Source organism: Nematolebias whitei, chromosome 9 (genome assembly GCF_014905685.2).
Source record: "Nematolebias whitei isolate Nwh7 chromosome 9, NemWhi1, whole genome shotgun sequence".
In the NCBI taxonomy this organism is placed as follows: domain Eukaryota; kingdom Metazoa; phylum Chordata; class Actinopteri; order Cyprinodontiformes; family Rivulidae; genus Nematolebias; species Nematolebias whitei.
This window is the reverse complement of record NC_056506.1, coordinates 48,385,650-48,403,502: the sequence shown is the minus strand read 5'-3', so window position 1 is coordinate 48,403,502 and position 17,853 is coordinate 48,385,650. Positions and strand designations below refer to the sequence as shown.

Sequence of the window (17,853 nt, the reverse complement as noted above, 5' to 3'; positions counted from 1 at the left end):
ATATATATATATATATATATATATATATATATATATATATATATATAATGCTGATATGGCAGCAAGAAGAACCAGAATTAGAGGAGATGCAAAGTAGAACCAGACTGGGCATGGATGCTACAATGTCAGGCTGCAGGTAAGATAAAGACTGGGAGATGAAATGGACTGGAGGAACAGCTATGTGGGACAGAACTGGGGGAAGCAGGCCAAGAGTTACAGGAAAACACAGGGATGCAAGAGAAACAACTGGAAAGAAAGAAAAAAAACAGACTATATACAAGAAGGAAACATAAAAATTAACTTTAAAATATAAAATTGAACAAGGAAAAACACAATTGTGATGACTTCATTAAATTTTAATCAAGAGAAGTCATTGAATGTGTTAATAAAGGCTGGGTGGCTGATTTAGGCTCAGGGTTGTGTGTTATCAGAATTGTGTAATTACATTTGTTACATGATGAATTGATGGAGTCTCTCAATGTGTAAGTTTGTGTGTGACTGAGTCTGTGAGGAAACAGTCAAGCATGTTTTGGACTGACAGTGTGTTCTTGTTAAAGGAGAATGTGAGCGATTAATTATGTTTGAAACTTAGAGGAACTGACTCCGATTATGTACGTGTGGGACTTTTAATGAGTAAATTACAATCTACTGAAAACATGCAAGTCTCGTTCATCTATAAAGAGTAAATAACAGTTTTAATAAAATTACAATTAAAGCTTCATTGTAAATTTAAAACTTCATAATGTCTGGACTCACTTCTTTTAAAAAAATGTCTTAAAAAAAGGACATTTTATTGTATTTAGCATCACAATCAATAAATTAAATAAATTAAAGGCAGATTCTTTGAAAAACTGAATATCATTCGTGGCCTTGTGCGCCAAAGTTGAAATCAGAGATTTCTCTCAAGCACTCATAGAATGAGTTAGGGAGGACCCTCACTGACTACCACATCAAGTCTCATCTAAGGATCATGTTAGAGTCATTTTTCAGTTTGCTAAGGTCAATCAGCTTTGAATCCAGTTGACTCAAAAATTAATCTGGTATGAATGAACATCCAATGATAAGTTTGAGAGTTTTATTTAAATAAATCAAATGGTTCATGGGAAAGTTTGGTAACAAACATTGGGACACAGACACAGACAGTTACATGAATGAATAATATTTTTTAAGGCTCCTGACAAGCTGCTGGAAGAAGGTCCCAAACATTTTGTCATCGCTGACGTTTGGTTGCAGCGTGGGCGAACATGGTTGGTGGAAATTTCTTTAAATAAACACAGCATGAAGCATACATCCACATACATCCATTCTGTATTATTAGAGTGTGTGGGAGGTGGAAATGTACGCTCGACAGTGATTGTGTGTCATGTTTCAGCGTGTGCTTTAGCATGACTGTGTGGGTGTTTGCACTCCAAGCCATTTCTCTGTGTGCTTCAATGTGTATATTTTTTTAATGAGTGTATAATTCTTCTATTTGGCTTTTTGTGCAGGTGCGTGTGAGTGCATTTGTTGAATTTGTAGTTGCATTCACCTGTTTGTTCATTTGACAGTTGCACTCTTATTTTTCTAAATAGTTTGATTCCTACTTGATTCTCTCTCAGACACACACACATTACCAACACCCACACACACACAGGTCCCCAGTTCCAAAGTGTCCCCAAATGACTGGTATGTAAGCAGGTTTAAGTCCCCAAATATAACAGAAACAAACTCATGTATTCATACACAAACACACACACACACAGACACAATCGGCCACATTTTTGTGCGACGATAAGATTTGAAATGCATTGCGTTTCTGTTGCTTTTAATGGAATACCAGTGTATCCGCCTCAAGGGGAATATAAACCTACAATTCCAACACTGGTTTTCAAATTGATTCACTCACTTACTGCATTCGCACGACTCTTTCCTTCCTCTTTCCCCCCCTGCAGGCTTTTAAAATCTGCACCGTGCCAGGAGATAGCCACAGCATGCCAATCGCATCGTAACAGTAAACACAAAGTAGTGTCAAATTAGCATAACCCAAGGTCAGAAACAATCATTTCCCAAGACCCCACAGATCAATTTTAGTTTCACAAATGAAAAGCAAGTCATGTGCATGTCCTTTCTCAAAGCTTCCCTGAGCAAATTCTCGCCTGGGGTGTTTGCTGTATAGCGATCATTAATATTCGTGCTGGGGAACATATGCATACTGTGAGGCTGCCGCCAAAGCAAAGCAAGCGTTGCATCAAAATTTATATTGGACAATGGTAGGCTGCCTTTGTTTCTGTGACGCCCCATGGGGGCTGTGGGAACCCGGTGGAGCGGCGGTGTGAAACGCAGAGTTAGAAAGCAGAGGAGGTACTCACAATCGGGCTGGCGTTGATGTAATCGGAGTTGCCTTGGCTGTTCTCCACCTTCAAGGTGATTCTGGAGTGATCATCTGGAACAAAAAAATGAACAATTCAGCACATTTTGTCCAAGTGAAGAGAGTTTTCACTGGTCACGCCAGATGCACTGAAGTCAGGGCTTTTATTTTACACATCTGCTGAGCAAAACAGTTCACTTTACGTTGTTATACTTTGATGATATGAAGATGCTCTTCTCCTATGATGTGTCAAAAAGAAGCTGGATTATTTTAAAAAAGCATGCTTTTCAATTTTCCTCAAGATTTATTTGGTTAAATCCTAAATCTCTTTGTCATCCATTGAACAAGTTGTAACTCACTCACAAAATGTACAGAACCAAAGCAACAATCTGAGAACATTACGAAATGTCTAAGGGTTGTGCATCGTTTGTGGACCTTTATTTATATGCTAAAATGTGCCAATGATCTGATACATTAAGGATACACGAGTGGCAAAAACTCATACGGGCTTAATTACAATATAGTGTGATTTAATGAGTTTGAGTCAAGGCATTGAGAATCAATGCAATATAATATGACAAATAAATGCATTTGCCCAATATTCAGATTTTTTTATTACTCAGTTTAAAAATATGACTGCTAACAAACAAGTATAGTCTTAAAATTGCAAATTGAATTCATAAAACCTGAGTCACAATTCACTAACACATAAAAATGACAGGTGCAAAAAATAATAAACTTGCCAGCAGCAAAATCTATTTTTCATTATTTAAATATTAAAACTATTTTCTTTTATTTTATTTCCGAAACATGAGTTGATCCACATGATTAGGGGTGAAGCACACATTTAGTGTTTGTTGCTGTTTATGCTCATGCAGCTGACGTTTCCTTTATAAACAGTAGGGGTCACTAATGAGAAAATAGCAATAAACTGCTGGAATGCCAGCAGAAGAAGAATCCACAGGAAATCCATTATTCAAACAAAAATGCAACTAATTTTAAACGTGTCTGCTTATTTTTATCATAGATGTTTGTAGAAACAAATCTGCTTGGAGACTTTTCATCTAATAATGAATGGGATCAAGTTACATTGATCAGATAAACCGATGGATCTAGATTAAAACTAAAAGTTTATGCATGTGTCAACTCATGCATGTGATAGATATTAAAGAGCTTCCTATCAGTTAAAAATAACCTGCTAATCATCTCTGGTCCATTTTAGAAAACCTTCCTAAGTTTTACTCTCAAACAGTTCAGAATTACCCCCCACAGACACTAAAGGTGCTTGAAACAGGAATCTCAATTTATTCCCGACAAACCGCCTTTCCGTTCACAATCTGGATTTCATTAAGCCCCGGAGTGCTGAAGAGAATGGGACGGCACTTTTTTTAGACGGGCTATTTCCACCAAAATTTTAATCATTGAGTTCCATGCAGGAGAGCTTTTATAGAAAACTAATTTACACCCTTCTGCTCGCTGCATCTGCGCCTAGTTTCTGATAATTCAGGCTGAGTTGGGAATATTTGTGCGGAGCTCTTAGGAGGTGACGGGAATGACATCAACATAATTGGAGGAAACGTATCAGCAAGTGGAGTTTGGGTTTTAGTCCAATTTTAGGATTTTCTCTTCTTTAATACTGAAGAGTACAGATCTGCTGCCTGTCATGTTTATCTCTGATAATTTGGACTTTTATTTTTACTAAATATCTGATGTTTACATTAGTTACACATACATTAGCTTGAAAAGAAATGCTAGTTGAACACAGAACACAGAATTTAAAAAATTCAAGCAATTAAGACTCAGATTTAAATTGTGGTATGAACCCCAATGTGACTGCTTATCACTAAAATATGCTCAATGAAAGGAAACAACTTTTAAAATCATAACTTTTAAAGGTGAACGGGACATAAACATTCAGGAGATGAGCCATAGAAAAGTCAGGCTGCAACCAATAAAACATATACCAGCAGCGGATGAGCAAAGTTGGAGCTTTTCTACTAAAATCAGCAGATTATTAATAGGAATGCACGGATAGTGGCAGCAGCATTGGGTTTTAATCTAAAACAGTGTGTGTGCACTCATACTTAAACAACTGCTTCACTATCACAGTACAGATTCCACGTTAATGGAAGAGTGAAGTTCAGCTCTCAGTTGAATAGTTGGGTGATGGGGGGTGGGGGGGGAGGGCTCTGTCCGCTGTGTGAAAGTAGTTTGTATTTTATTTTATATGCCCTGATTCAAACGTTGTCCGAGTACGTGGCAGTACTGCATCATAAAGCTGTTTGCTAATCATTAATAGCCACTAGAAGAAGAAGAAGAAGCAGTGTGGAGGTATTTCAAGGTGAATGATAGAGACAAAGCCAATTCTGTTCAAAGCTGTCAAGAAAGAGATTCATTCTACCACTTTCAGCATAAGCAGTTTGATAAAACATCTAAAATAACAAACCCAGCACAGAGTTCAGTCCGTCACTTACATGCCACCACAGCGGCTGAGCGGTTCTTCTTTGTGTTGCCAGTTTTTAGGCCAACAGTGCTGGCATTGGGTTCAGCCTGGTACGTACACAGCGCCTCCCACTCCTTCTCCAGGCGGTCCTTATTCTTCAGGTGATCCTCCATGTAAGACTGAAAGAAACAAGGAGAAACATCTCATCAAGAAAAATTTATATACAGTACAGTAATATGAGACTTTGTCGTTCTTTGTTCAAACTTGTCCATTTTATTGAATTATGTGTTTTTATTAATAGGTGTTTTATATTTTTGTATTTTATTATGGGGTTCACATGATTTTATTGGTTGTAGTGTATTTAATTGTGGAAGAAGCTTTGTTAGCGCACAACGTCCAAGACAAATTTCCCCTTGGGGACAATAAAGTATACATCAATCTATCTATATTTACCCAAATTACAGGATATGACTTGTCATTTTGAAACTAGTAAATTTTGAACATTTTCATTTTGACTCAATAACTAGAAAGGCCTCTAAGGAGGTGTTTTATTTGGCCATTTGAAGGAAGCAAATATACTGTCAGTGTGGGAAAGATCAATCAAAGTTCTGTCTTTCTGTGATTGGCAATTAGATTTTAAAGCTCATGTTTAAAATGGAGAGACTAAACAAACAAACAAAAAAGTAACACAACACTAGCTGTAGTTTTGCTGTTGTTTGTTTTGGTTTAAATTGTCAATTGGCAATAAACTGAAGAAACCAAGATATTACAAAGTAATCTGGAATAATTCTGACACTCATTACAAGGAGACCTGAATCTGGCCAATTATATGAGTCTCTCATTTAAACTCCGGTTTTCTTTTTATGTTATCAACTCTTTTCGTATTAGCTTCTCTGAGAAGATTTAAACAAAAGTAACAAATCATTTGGACACACCATTAACCCCATATCTAAATGCCTACATGCATAATTTCTTCAGTTTATTAGATGCACCAGTGTCGCTTTAATCATACTGTGCCTGTCTAATCGACCCTCGCTCCTTGTAATGGCAACCAGTTTCCTCCTCCCCATTACCTACATTCAGCCAGTTTTCATAATTAAAGAAGGCAAGGTGACTTTGAGCAATTGCCTTTGAATTAACTTGGCATGAGGCATCGTGAGTGGAAAAGACATTGGTGTTCACATCAGACGGTGAAGAAGGGTAGCCTTGTTTTTAGCCCATGCATACAAAGTATGAACGATGGTCTGTAATAGATGAGGGACTGAAACGAGGTTGTGTGCTTCTTTAAATGGCTCCAGCCATGATTTATGGTGACAGTTACAAATGTGGGGGCTTATCTTAATCAGAATTAGCTTCCAAAAAAAGGCCTAATGGCTTTCTGCTAAAATGAAAGAACTTTGTTGAAAAAAGGAGGGCAGGATGGAAAGACATTTAGCTGCTGGAAGATGAAAGAAAACTGCATGATATAATGCTTATGGATGACTTTATCACAAGCATGACCAACAGCTTAGATGCAGCTCATAGTGATCATTTTTCATGTGCAGGTTTCACCTCATTTCAGCTGCATTACACATTGTTGAAATACCACGCAGACAGAGAGTAACACTAGCCTTTTCTTCCTGTAGTACCAGCTCTCCATTACATTTGTCTGAGAGTAGCTAAAAGCAGCAATGATGTAACAGGAGGTCAGTTGGTGCAACCCTCCACCTGCACACAGCCATTTATCAACAGCAGGAGGTCCGATCCATCAAAAGATACACATAACGCAACCGTTTAGGCACATATCTGAAGCACAAACCGCAACAAGGATTTCAGAAGGTCAAAAATAATAATAAAAATATGTGCACCCACACAAAAGACAAACACAAATATGCGTCAAAATACAGACTAAATAATGCTACTAACACTGAAAAATGCATACATCCTACAAAAACAAAAAACATGCAGTGCCCGAATTGGGTGCCCCCCATCGACCTCTACCCCCCACCTACTCTCTTCGCCTCTAATGCCAGAGTAATAGGGTTTTGTAAAGGGATTATTGCAATCCAATCAGGAGGTGCTGAGATCACCATGTGTCGGCCAAACACTGAATAATCCCTTTACCGCGGGGGGTTTACAGCTGCCAAAGGTGCTCAATAAAACTCGCTTTGCAATAAGACTGCCCGAGCCGCCATTGTAGCTCTGACGCACCTGTAGGAAGGAGCAGCATCAAAGCCAACCACATGGGAGGTGACAGAATGCACCAGCCATTTTGGATCAACTGAGACTGGGGGACGAAAGGGGAAGTGGGTGGAAGATATCACTGCGGGACACTGGTACTCAGCAGGGAGAAGGGTTTGACAGGCAGCAGAAAGTAGCCTCAAGCATTCATCAAATACTTATCACCCACCACTACAAGACAAGGGTGAAGCGATGATGGTTTTCTCCATGTCTTTGTGTATTTGTTAATAAACTATCTGATGAATCACCGGACGACACTTCCTGAAACTTTCAGAGTAATAATCGGAAAAAGTAATCACATCAACCGATTCATTATGGCTGCCACAGCTAAATGACCATAGAGAACACAAAAATGCCTACAATGGTTTTTCAAATACTGAGCAAAAACTTGATGTGGTAGTAGCTGAGAGTCATTTCCAACACATACTTTGAAGAGGACATCTCAGAATAATGCATCATCATTTTTTTCTACATAAGATGATCTTGGTCAAACTTTGACATAAAATGGGCAATTTGATTTTTTTTCAATATATTTAATACATTCTGTTGATTTTATTCTTAAATGATTTAGATGATCAGTTTTTAAATTGTTGCTTTTCAAAGTGATTGGCTGTGGTGAATTTATTCATCCCCACCAATCTGCAGCATCCATCTCAAATTACCGAGGACGCCTCTGTATTTTTAGTTAAAAGCTGACATCATTCTGTTACATGAGTCCACCTTCTCTGCAACTGAACGCCTCGTTCTTCTCAGCTGACCACATTAGGGAGATTTAACATCCATTTCCTGAAGGCCGCTCTTCCTGCTGCCCTGTGACATCACAGATCGCATCCCAGCCAACCTGATGGCGAGTTGCAGAAAATCAAAACAAATTCCCAGCAAGCCTAATCTCAATGGAGGCTCCCGCTGTAATATAATCTATGACACTTACTTGGCAAGCAACAAAAGACAAGATAATGTGCTTTCTATATAGAGTCGTCTAATCCTCTTAAGACACAAGCAGAGAGGATGTGGGGGGGAGGGGGGCCATGGTGCCTCTCAGAGCAAGTCACATGGGAGTAACGTTAACTTCGATAAGATAGTGGAAGCTGTTTCTCCTCAAATTAAAATCAGCCAGCAGAAGATGACAAGGAATTTGCTGGAGGTTTCCGAGAGGCAATTAAAATTTCGGAGAAGGTAGGAGGGTAGGAGGGTTGAAGGGTGGGGTGGGGGTGGGGGGCACTGCAGCTCATCAAAGATCAGGTTATTTTATTCTGTGAAGCTGGTGAGTTTTAATATTCACTCAACAGTTGCTGCTTTCAAACACAAGCCACAGATGAAATGTTTGCTCATCCTGTTTCGTGACAGACTCGCTCTCTCCCAGTGACACCGCCCCTTAAAAAAAAAAACTCCCACCCTTGAGTTTCTATCTAAAAATGCCGACAGGAGCCCAGATTCGATGCCAGGAAACTCTCAGCTCGGCCTCTGCTGTCTCCAGTTAACATGGCAGGTGGAATTTGAAATGAGTTTTCTTGTATGTGTGAATATTTTTGTACCGCTGACAGTTCTGACTGCAGAAGAGGAGTATGAGCCGTCACAGACAGAGAGAGGGGAACAGGAGGAGAGAGTAGAAAGAAAAACAGAGGTGTAGCAGGAAATCAAAGAAAGGATAAAAAAAAAGAAACCTAGAAGGCAGGAGAGGGAGATATGCAAACAAAACACGTCGATACTGTTTAAAGAAGAATAATTAGGAATCAACCCACTGGGCTGCAACTGTTAAAGACAAGATGGTGACTTAAAATTGACTCCATATTGTGAGAAAAAAGCAAGTTTTCCCTCACAGTCTCAATAAATTCACATTGCTTGTGCACGTGATCAGTGAGCCATGTGGCTACATTTTTAACAAACATTGTTTTAAAAGAGAGAATAAAGTTAATTCTTGTGCGCATGCCTTGCAAAACTATATTCTGGGTCATGCAAATTATTTAATGGGTCACTTCTGTCTCTGCCTGCTTTGTTCTCTCCTTTGGAGATTTGGACCAGTTTTTTAATAAATATCTTTCATTGTTCATAGGTTTAGATCTGGATTGCTTTGCTTCCATGTAGGTTTTAAATCTCATATTACTCTTTACACAGGGTGGGAGATGCCCTCGACAAAATTGAGATGGTTTTAAAATGTCCGTCTGCGACTATTTAAAGAGAAAGTTTGTTGCACAAATGTTTTTAACGTTTTTGAAAGTCCTCCTCTTTCTTCTTCTTCTTTTCTTTTTCTTCTGGCTGCTCCCTTCCTTAGAGGTCAACATAGCAAACCTAACTTGCATGAAAACATGGCAATTATTTTTATGCACTTCGTGACACAACCACAGACCACACTGAGCTACCACAGCCCTGTGTATGGAGTAGAGAGCTGCCATGCACAGAGGAGTAGATGATGGGTGTTAAGGGCCTTGCTCAAGGGCCTAGAGTGGGGCAGATGAGGGTGGAGGCAGTTGTGAGTGTTTCTCCTTTACCACCTACATTTTGATGTTTTAAGTTCGGGGAGTTGAACCGGTGACCTTCAGATTACAGGCCCACCTTCTCCATCCTCTGCGCCACCACTCCCCCTCCAAAATTAAAGGATGAAATTGCAAAATAAACAAACACTGGAATGAATGGAAAACAAATATAAAACATTTCTACACCTATATTTTGTAAAGTGCAGTTTTGTGAAGACTTTATGAAACATAATTTGTCTTATTTGCAGCAGATTCCTGATGGCTAAAACATGTAAAACCTACAGTAAAATACTTTTACGTGAACTTGCAGAAAAATGTTTCTAACATTACACCGACTTCTGTTTGTTGCAGGCAAACAAGAGCAAACAACATGAACAGCAACTTTTACCACAGAGAACAGTTGATGTGTTGCAAGACAACAGCCTCAGCTCATTTTGTCTTTAAAGGTTTTATACAAATGTTTGTGGGAAAAAAAAAAAAAAACTTTTTGTGTTTAAAGTGATTGGAGAAGCTCAGAGTTTAAAAAAACATGGCTGCTAATTGACAGATGTATAACTTTGAATCCATCAGCTGGAGTCTGCTGTGCCTAATGTACGTGTGGAACTGTCCGAGGTGCTGATTTCAGATCGGAATGGGCTTTAGCATTTTCATCCCAGTCAAAGCAACTCTGTTGTGGTTCAAAAACAACAATGATATTTAACTGAAGAGCTCTCAGCTTCCTCCTATTGTTTTCTACAGAACACAAGCCTCTTGTGATGATGAGCTACTTGTGATTTAGAAACAAATTGAACTCTCAGCACCCCTTTTTTTTTATTTTACCAGTGAAATAAAAACAGTCGGAGTTTAATATGCTATCAATTTCCTTTTTTATACAAGACTTCCTGTTAAAATGAGTCCATTTGGACAAATGTGTTGCTAATAAACAATGTATGAAATTAAAAGAAGCCTGTGTGCTCTAATTTAGTTTATGCTCACCGTAAAAACTATATAAACTACACGGGGCCCCTCTCTTTCAGGAATATTCCATATTAACAGTAAAAAACAAAATCTGATACATACATTTATTCTTTCTAAATCTGTCAAATAATGTCTTTTAATTATGAGTCTGCATGTGCTGCTCATGACTGAAGCACATCAGTGCAAAGAGAACAACATTGATAATGAATTAGGACTCAATATTAACCTGATAAAACCATGTTTAATGTATATTTTGTTCTTCATACGTTACTTTCTCTACTTCTGTGGTAAATTATGTGCCTTTTGTTTGGCTATTGTTTCTTTTTTTGTAGAATTTTGACAATATTTTACAGAAATATGTGCAATAAAAATAAACTTTGATCAACAGCAGATAAATAAACTGCACAAACCTAAGCAAAACTTGTTGGAAATACAATCATATATTCATATGTGGTACAAATTGGGAGCTTAAAATGAAAGGGTGTATGATAATGTTTACAACATGTTAGGAAGACTTAACCCATTAAAATAGTCCTGCTCCAAAAAATTGCTATTTTTTCCCCTTACAGGCCTAAAAATAAAGTCCTTGTGTTTTGCAGTGTAAATTATTGTTGCTATAAAATATTTTAGGCTAATTTAGGCCAATTAAAAAAATGATGTACAATTATTGCCTCAGTTGTCCCTGAACCAAGTGTTTCCTACCTAACCCTAAACTTATAAATACTTGCTGTACATGTTATACAGAAAAAAAATGCATTTAATGAGAAACTAGATTTATTTGTTATTTAAATTCATTTGCAATTATGTTTCAGGTATTTTGTAATGAGGCTGGTATTTCTGTTAACATTTAAGAGTTTCAGCTTTATGTCAGATTGCACTTTTCAGCACCACACTACTTATAATAAATGTACTTATGAAGGACTTAAAATAACTTGAAGATTCGTAAACTTTAACACTCTACAAACTTTACATTCATTCCAGTCACCTACACAAAATTAATCATAGCATCCAAACTAGACCCACTCGATCCACCTCTCCCTTCTCTCATTGCATTTACATATTCATCCTTGTAATTTAAATAAAAATGAGTCATTGTGATCAGTCTGCAGCTCATGCACTGACTGAATGCCTGACGAAACTGAAGCATTTTTTAAATTTGGTCCTTCTTACCTTTGCTGAGAAGATGTCCTCTAAAAAACTGAACAAAAAACAAAGGAAGCTCACACCGCCCTGTCACAAACTCAGATTTATTTTTATGGGCATATGACCTTCAAATGTGCGCTTTAGAATATGTAATGGGTGCATCTGCCAAAGAAATATCTTGATTGTGATGCCTGCATGGAACAACAGACACTCATTGCAGCTGCACAGGGCTGCAAAGGGAGTCATTTCAATCGTATACAACTGTGGTGCAACTCTCAGGGGTAATTAGTGTCTTTGTGCCTATTGAACACATCAAAAAGCCCGTTTTATCGCATCTCGCCGGCAGCTTCATAATGCACAGAGAGTGAGAGATGGAGGGGGGTAGGATGAAGAGGTGCGCGTGGGTCACTGAAGCGAGTAGCTGTATATCGAAAATACGATGGCACTCGACAGAATGCAACCGAAGTTCAATAGAGATTTTCATGTGCGGGGTAGACGAGGGCGAGCAGGCTGCTTATAGAAACCGTGGGTGTAATGAGATGTACAGGAACACAAAGACACGCAGAGACACCAGAGACGCAGCGAGATGAGAGGAACAAGAGAGGTGCGCTTGTGCACGAGGGAAACAATCTGGATACGGCAAGACGAAGACACAAACGTATCAGAGACGAGGCCAGAACAGAGCTGCTGCTTTAAAGGGTTTAAGGGTGAGTAATGAGATGACAGACAGGAAGATAAGGGAGGCAGAGGAAGCCGTCTCACACATGTGCTTAATGAAAATTCAAATCTAAAAACAAAAGAGTCAAATCCACTCATAAAAATGAAGCATTTCCTTCAGTGTTAATAGCAACGTGTCAGTAATTCCTTTTAAGAGCAGCTGATTCTGTAAAGTAATATGACTAAATCACAACATTTGGTCAGGAAATGAGTTTAGTGTTTATCCAAATCACCCCTGATCACTGTTTCACAACAAAGGTCTTCATCTATTACAATTAATATGAAAGAAAACTTGGGTTAACTAAATATTTGTCATTTTGAGTCAATTTTCTCTGTCTTTTAATTACAGAGTGTCAGTTTGTTTTTGGTGCAGAGTTTAACTTTAATTATATTTTTAAGTTTATTTGTAGCCTGACTGGATTCATATTTCCCTTATTGCTATTTTATTTCCATAGGCACCTTATCAATGGAGCAAGTGGAGCAGCTGTTCCTTCCATTTTCTAAAGTGGGGGTGCAAAATTATGTTGTTACCCATTTTTTTCAATTTAAAATGTACATGTTATCGCATCCAGCGATAGGACAAAAGCAGACAGTGTTTAATTATTTTAATGTTATTTACTTAGATGCAAACAAAAAAAAAAAGATATTAAAAAATTGCTACTTTCTTTACCCCCCTCCTTAAACTTTGAGATGGTTCAGTCCAACTCAGAGGTATCCGCTATCGCTCTAGTCGTGAGATAGAATTCATCTGTGCAGGAAGGTAAAGTTGTTTTTTCACTGTTAAAACTGTGCTTCATCTGTAGCCGACAATAAATCAAATAAAACAGTAAAAACTTTTAGTGATGTCATAAGTTCATACAAAGAGGGAAAACAAAGTAAACTTTTCTTTTGTAAAGATTCAGACGGAGGTCTCCAACACAGACCTGTCCAAATGAACCATATGACTTAATGTTGACTTCTATAATTCATATTGTTGACTATTTGTATTAATTTAAAACAAAGATTAATCGTATTTAGTTACAGCCACAGTTCATGATGATACCTCAAATCTGGCTGTGTATTTTTATTTTTATTTTCCCTGAAACAATGTAGTTGTATTTTTCTTGTTTCATGGTTCTTTCCATGATATTTGACTTAATTCGGCCCATTTATTTTGTTTTCAACCAAACGATGGTGGACAACAGTGTAACTGCCTTTGCATACTTGTTTCTTTGTTAACAAAATATCCAATAAACCATTGAATGCGTCTACAGCTGATTAAATAATAGAGCCAATCCAAGATGGCTGCCACAGCCAAAAACGGCTACAACACAGTCATTTTAACAGATACTGAAATGAGATTTGGTGTGGTAGTAGCTGAGAGTCATTCCAAATACAGTCTGAGCATCTACAGATGGTCTGAAATCTCACAAGCTTCAAAGTGATGCTGCATAAAGATTTTTTAAAGATTTGACCCTTTGCCCTAAAAAGGTGGTAGCTTATTTTTTTTAGTTATTTATAATTTTTTTGGTTTTTCAATTAATTTAAGGTCTTTAATCAAGTTAGATATTTGTCATTTTTTCTCCCAAAATTTTCCTTAAAGGAAGTCAAATACAGAATTTGTTAACTTTTGACCCAAAATAAATAATAAATGATGAGCAAACCACGCTAGACAAGATTTCTTTTTCAATATTTTCACAGCAGCTAAATAATAATAATAATAAACCATATCATACAGAAACATCTGCTCTGCTGGGCTGGATACTGAAGAATAAAACAACAAATATGTGGTACATTATCTTAATTAGTGGTGCAGGGTTAGGGTTAGTGGATGTGTAACGGTGCATTTCTGAACTCACCAGTATCATGTGACCAGTTGAGATGTCCATGTTTGAGTGGGCAGGTTCTTCACTCCATGACGAGATGCTGCTGCGGGCCGAGGGGCTGATGGCCGGACCGCCGTCGCTGAACTGAGACGAGACGCTGTTGATCCTGGAGGAGATGGCCTCTGGACGCTCGGAGGGAGGTTTGACGGCCATCCGCTGCCGACAGAGTTCCTGCGGGAGGAAAGGCAGATGAAACATCGCTCACGCACGGCTGGGAAAGATAACGTTTCATCTGAAGAAGTCTTAGTAACTGAAACTCCTCATAAAAAGCACTTTCTCTGCTCTGTTCTTCACAAGGAATCTAAGTAAAGAGCTAAGTGAAGACTGCCTTTCAAAAATTAGCTCCGGTCCATTACATCCCTCACACAAGGGAACCATATCTGAAAACTAAGTGGTGGAGGTAGCATGAAACTTTCCTGTAGTGCAATGGTGAGCGTCACTGCCTGTGTCTCCTGGTAGTCGAGTTTGATCCCCAGTGAGAGAGCCCCGTTTTCATTATTCTACTCAAAACAAAATGTTTAGACTTTTTTTAGACGCCAACAGTAATATTTCTATAATTATTAAAGGGATCTCTGATTAGTGACAATAGATCGTGTTTTCAGGGTAACGTGTAATCGAGGTGGACATGAAATGATGTGCACGGCCAAGAGAACAGTTTTACAAGCTGTGCAAACAAAAACAGGCAGAAACGCGTTTTTTTTATTTTCCTAGTTTAGAAAAATTTTACATAACATTTAGTTACTGACAAGATACATTGTCACTATATTGTCTGTATTATATATATTTTATATTTTTCTGTATTTGCTGAGTTTTTTCCTAAGTGCAGAAGTTTGCTGGAAAAAAAAAAAAAGTGTGTGTGCGTGTATAAATTAGAATATAGGCCGAAATAACTCAGTTGGGAGAGCATCAGACTCAAGATCTGAAGGTCCCTGGTTCAAACCCTGATGGCGGCACGATGGCTCAGTTGGTAGAGCTGTTGCATCTCAGCAAGAAAGTCACTGGTTCAAATCCTGGCCTTTCTGGGTGGAGTTTGCATGTTCTCTCCGTGCATGTGTGGGTTTTCTCCAGGTACTCCAGTTTCCTCCCACAGACCAGAAACATGCATGTTAGACTGATTGGAAACTCTAAATTGCCCCTAGGTGTGAATGTTTGTTTGTCTCGTTTGTCTCTATGTGTCCCTGTGATGGACTGGAGACCTGTCCAAGGTGTCCCCCACCTCTCGCATAGTGATTGATGGATATGGGCAACAGTGACCCCCGCAACGCGAAAAGGAAGAAGTGGGCAAAGATAAAGGATGGATGGACAATTGGAATACACTTGTAACAATTTGAAGAAGCTAAGACAAAAATGCATCAAACACTTTATTAACTTTGGGGGGGAAATACTTAAAATACTTTTTATTAACATGGAAACAAAAGTTTTTAAAAGTCCGACCAGCAGGGTGGGACCATCATTAATGTTCTTGTTTACTGTGGCATGCCACTCCTTTGAGGTTTGTTGCTTCCTGCAAGATTTCTTTTCTTTTTGGTATGTAACACTTTTACTTAAAGCAAAAAGTCTCATCTGCCTTTAAAAGAACATTATGTAGCAGAAACATCTAACGAGGACATATGAGAAACTAGCAGAACTTCCAAACTCTGCCTCTTCAGCAAATGTATGAGTTTTCTCTGAATCAACTGAAGATTTTTGATATGATCTTAAAAAAATTGCTTTGCTTTGACAAAAGCAGCATCTCAGAGCCAGATTTTTGCAATAATTAGGGCTGTAAAATCTGTATTAATAGCAATATTAGAGAGAATTGTATCAAACTGCAGACACAAACTGCACAGCAGTAACATAATCAGGAGCCACACGGACCCCCTAAATGCCCACAACAGATGTAATTCACATGGAGAATGATTTGATCATAGTGATAAACAGGAAGAACAAGAAATGAGTGAGCAAAACGTTGTTTATCACAACTATTGTCAAAGCAATACGTTGAATATATAAATACTTTTTTCGTCCTGAGGGAAATTAATTTGTCAATATTCAAGAATATCACAGATGCATATTTTCCCCAACATTGTTAATCATTGTCACCTTCACAGTTGCTATGGTTACTCGTGCAGACATCCATGAAGCGTACAGACAGACTTTGGGAGCAGAGCGAAAGCACAGCAGAGAGGGAGAGGGGCACTTAAATGTTCAATCTACTTTTCTTTAAAACTGACAGACCGTGTCCTTTACAAGAAATGCACAGGAGTTGAATTTGATCTTTAATGCTTCCTTAATAAACAAGCAGTACGCCAACGTCCCGTTGTTAAAGGATTTGAATAGTGAATGTTTTCTAATTGTCAAGATGAGTGTTTGTCTGGACTGGAACTGAACAAGGAATGAAAGTCCACTTTAACGTTTTGCTGCAAGATACTCAAGTAGGTAGGAGTTACACCGTGGAGATCTGAGGGAGTTTTAGTTTAGTTTTTTCTTGTCTGAGGCGGCGCAGAGTGATAGATCCTGGCAAGCGGAGGGAGCAATTATATCGACTATCAGGTTTTTAAAAAATTTTTTAAATTCTCCCTTTTCGCTGTGCGACGGGGACAACAAATGTGGGTTTAAGGGGATGTTTGGCAATAATGCACTCTTCTAATGAGATTTTATGATTAGTTAGGTTTAGACATTCTACATATTCAGCTGACCACTGAATAAGAAAAAGTTATTAGGCACCTAACTCCACTAACTGCCAATAAAATACAACTTCTCAGACTGATATAATAAAACACTTAGAAATAAAGATTTTTTTTTTTCAGCCAACTATGCCAATCAGTCTCAGCAGTGAATACAATATCTTCATTCACACGCCTGAGCAAACTGTCATTTTCTGTCTGCTCCATACGTGACCACAATGAAATTTTGACGCAACGTCTCTCTCCTGCCTCCTTCGTAGAGCTCAGAGCAGAGACATCAGTGAGACGTGATGAATGACTGGGGCTTCTTCTGCAGAGGAGGAATATTGACAGAGACAATGCTGCTCTTATCTCCTGCTATAATTTATCTGCAAACACACTAAGAACTGCAAATGAGATGTGCAAAACCTGAAGCAACTAAATGCTTAATTTCTTTTTTTTTTTTTAACTACTGGTAAACTAATAAAAACTCCATCTGTTCTTCTGTACAATGTAACTCTTACCCACTTGAATATCTTGCACCAAAAACATTAAGGTTTAATCTCATTCCCTGTTCAACTCCAGACCCCAAAAAACACTCATCTCCAAAACTACAGACATTCACTATTCAAATCCCTCAGTGATGGGGGACATTCAAGAACTGCTTGTTACTCCTCAAAGACCCAAAGGAGAATCAGCTAAATCAGCCCTGCAGGCAGCAGGTTGCACATTTTAGAAGTGAATTAATATAAAAGTTTATTGACACTCTCCTTAATACAACTTGAGAGTATTCAAAAGTTGTTTTAAATACTGTACATAAATTTATTTAGATTTTGACAAAAATTGGGGGAGCATGGTAAGTGCAATAAACTGAGGAATGGTGACATGGTCAGTATGTACCCTGCTGCTCATTATTTGACAGCAGGATACAGACAATGTATGTATGTATGAATAAATGGATGGATATATGGATAAATAGATGCATGGATGAATAGATGGATGGATGGATGGATGGATGGATGGATGGATGGATGGATGGATG

General features: G+C 38.2%; 1 protein-coding gene across 1 annotated transcript in view; it reads right to left on the bottom strand.

Annotated features, from left to right (window-relative positions):
• LOC119414310 (receptor-type tyrosine-protein phosphatase N2) overlaps nucleotides 1-17,853 on the bottom strand; it is a 243,793-nt gene that overhangs the window by 36,640 nt on the left and 189,300 nt on the right. Inside the window, exons 14-16 of the mRNA XM_037681405.1 lie at nucleotides 14,140-14,337; nucleotides 4,822-4,969; nucleotides 2,349-2,422 (exon numbers count right to left, since the gene is read on the bottom strand). Coding sequence (XP_037537333.1) covers nucleotides 2,349-2,422; nucleotides 4,822-4,969; nucleotides 14,140-14,337 — 420 coding nt within the window. The remainder of the gene's footprint in view (nucleotides 1-2,348; nucleotides 2,423-4,821; nucleotides 4,970-14,139; nucleotides 14,338-17,853) is intronic.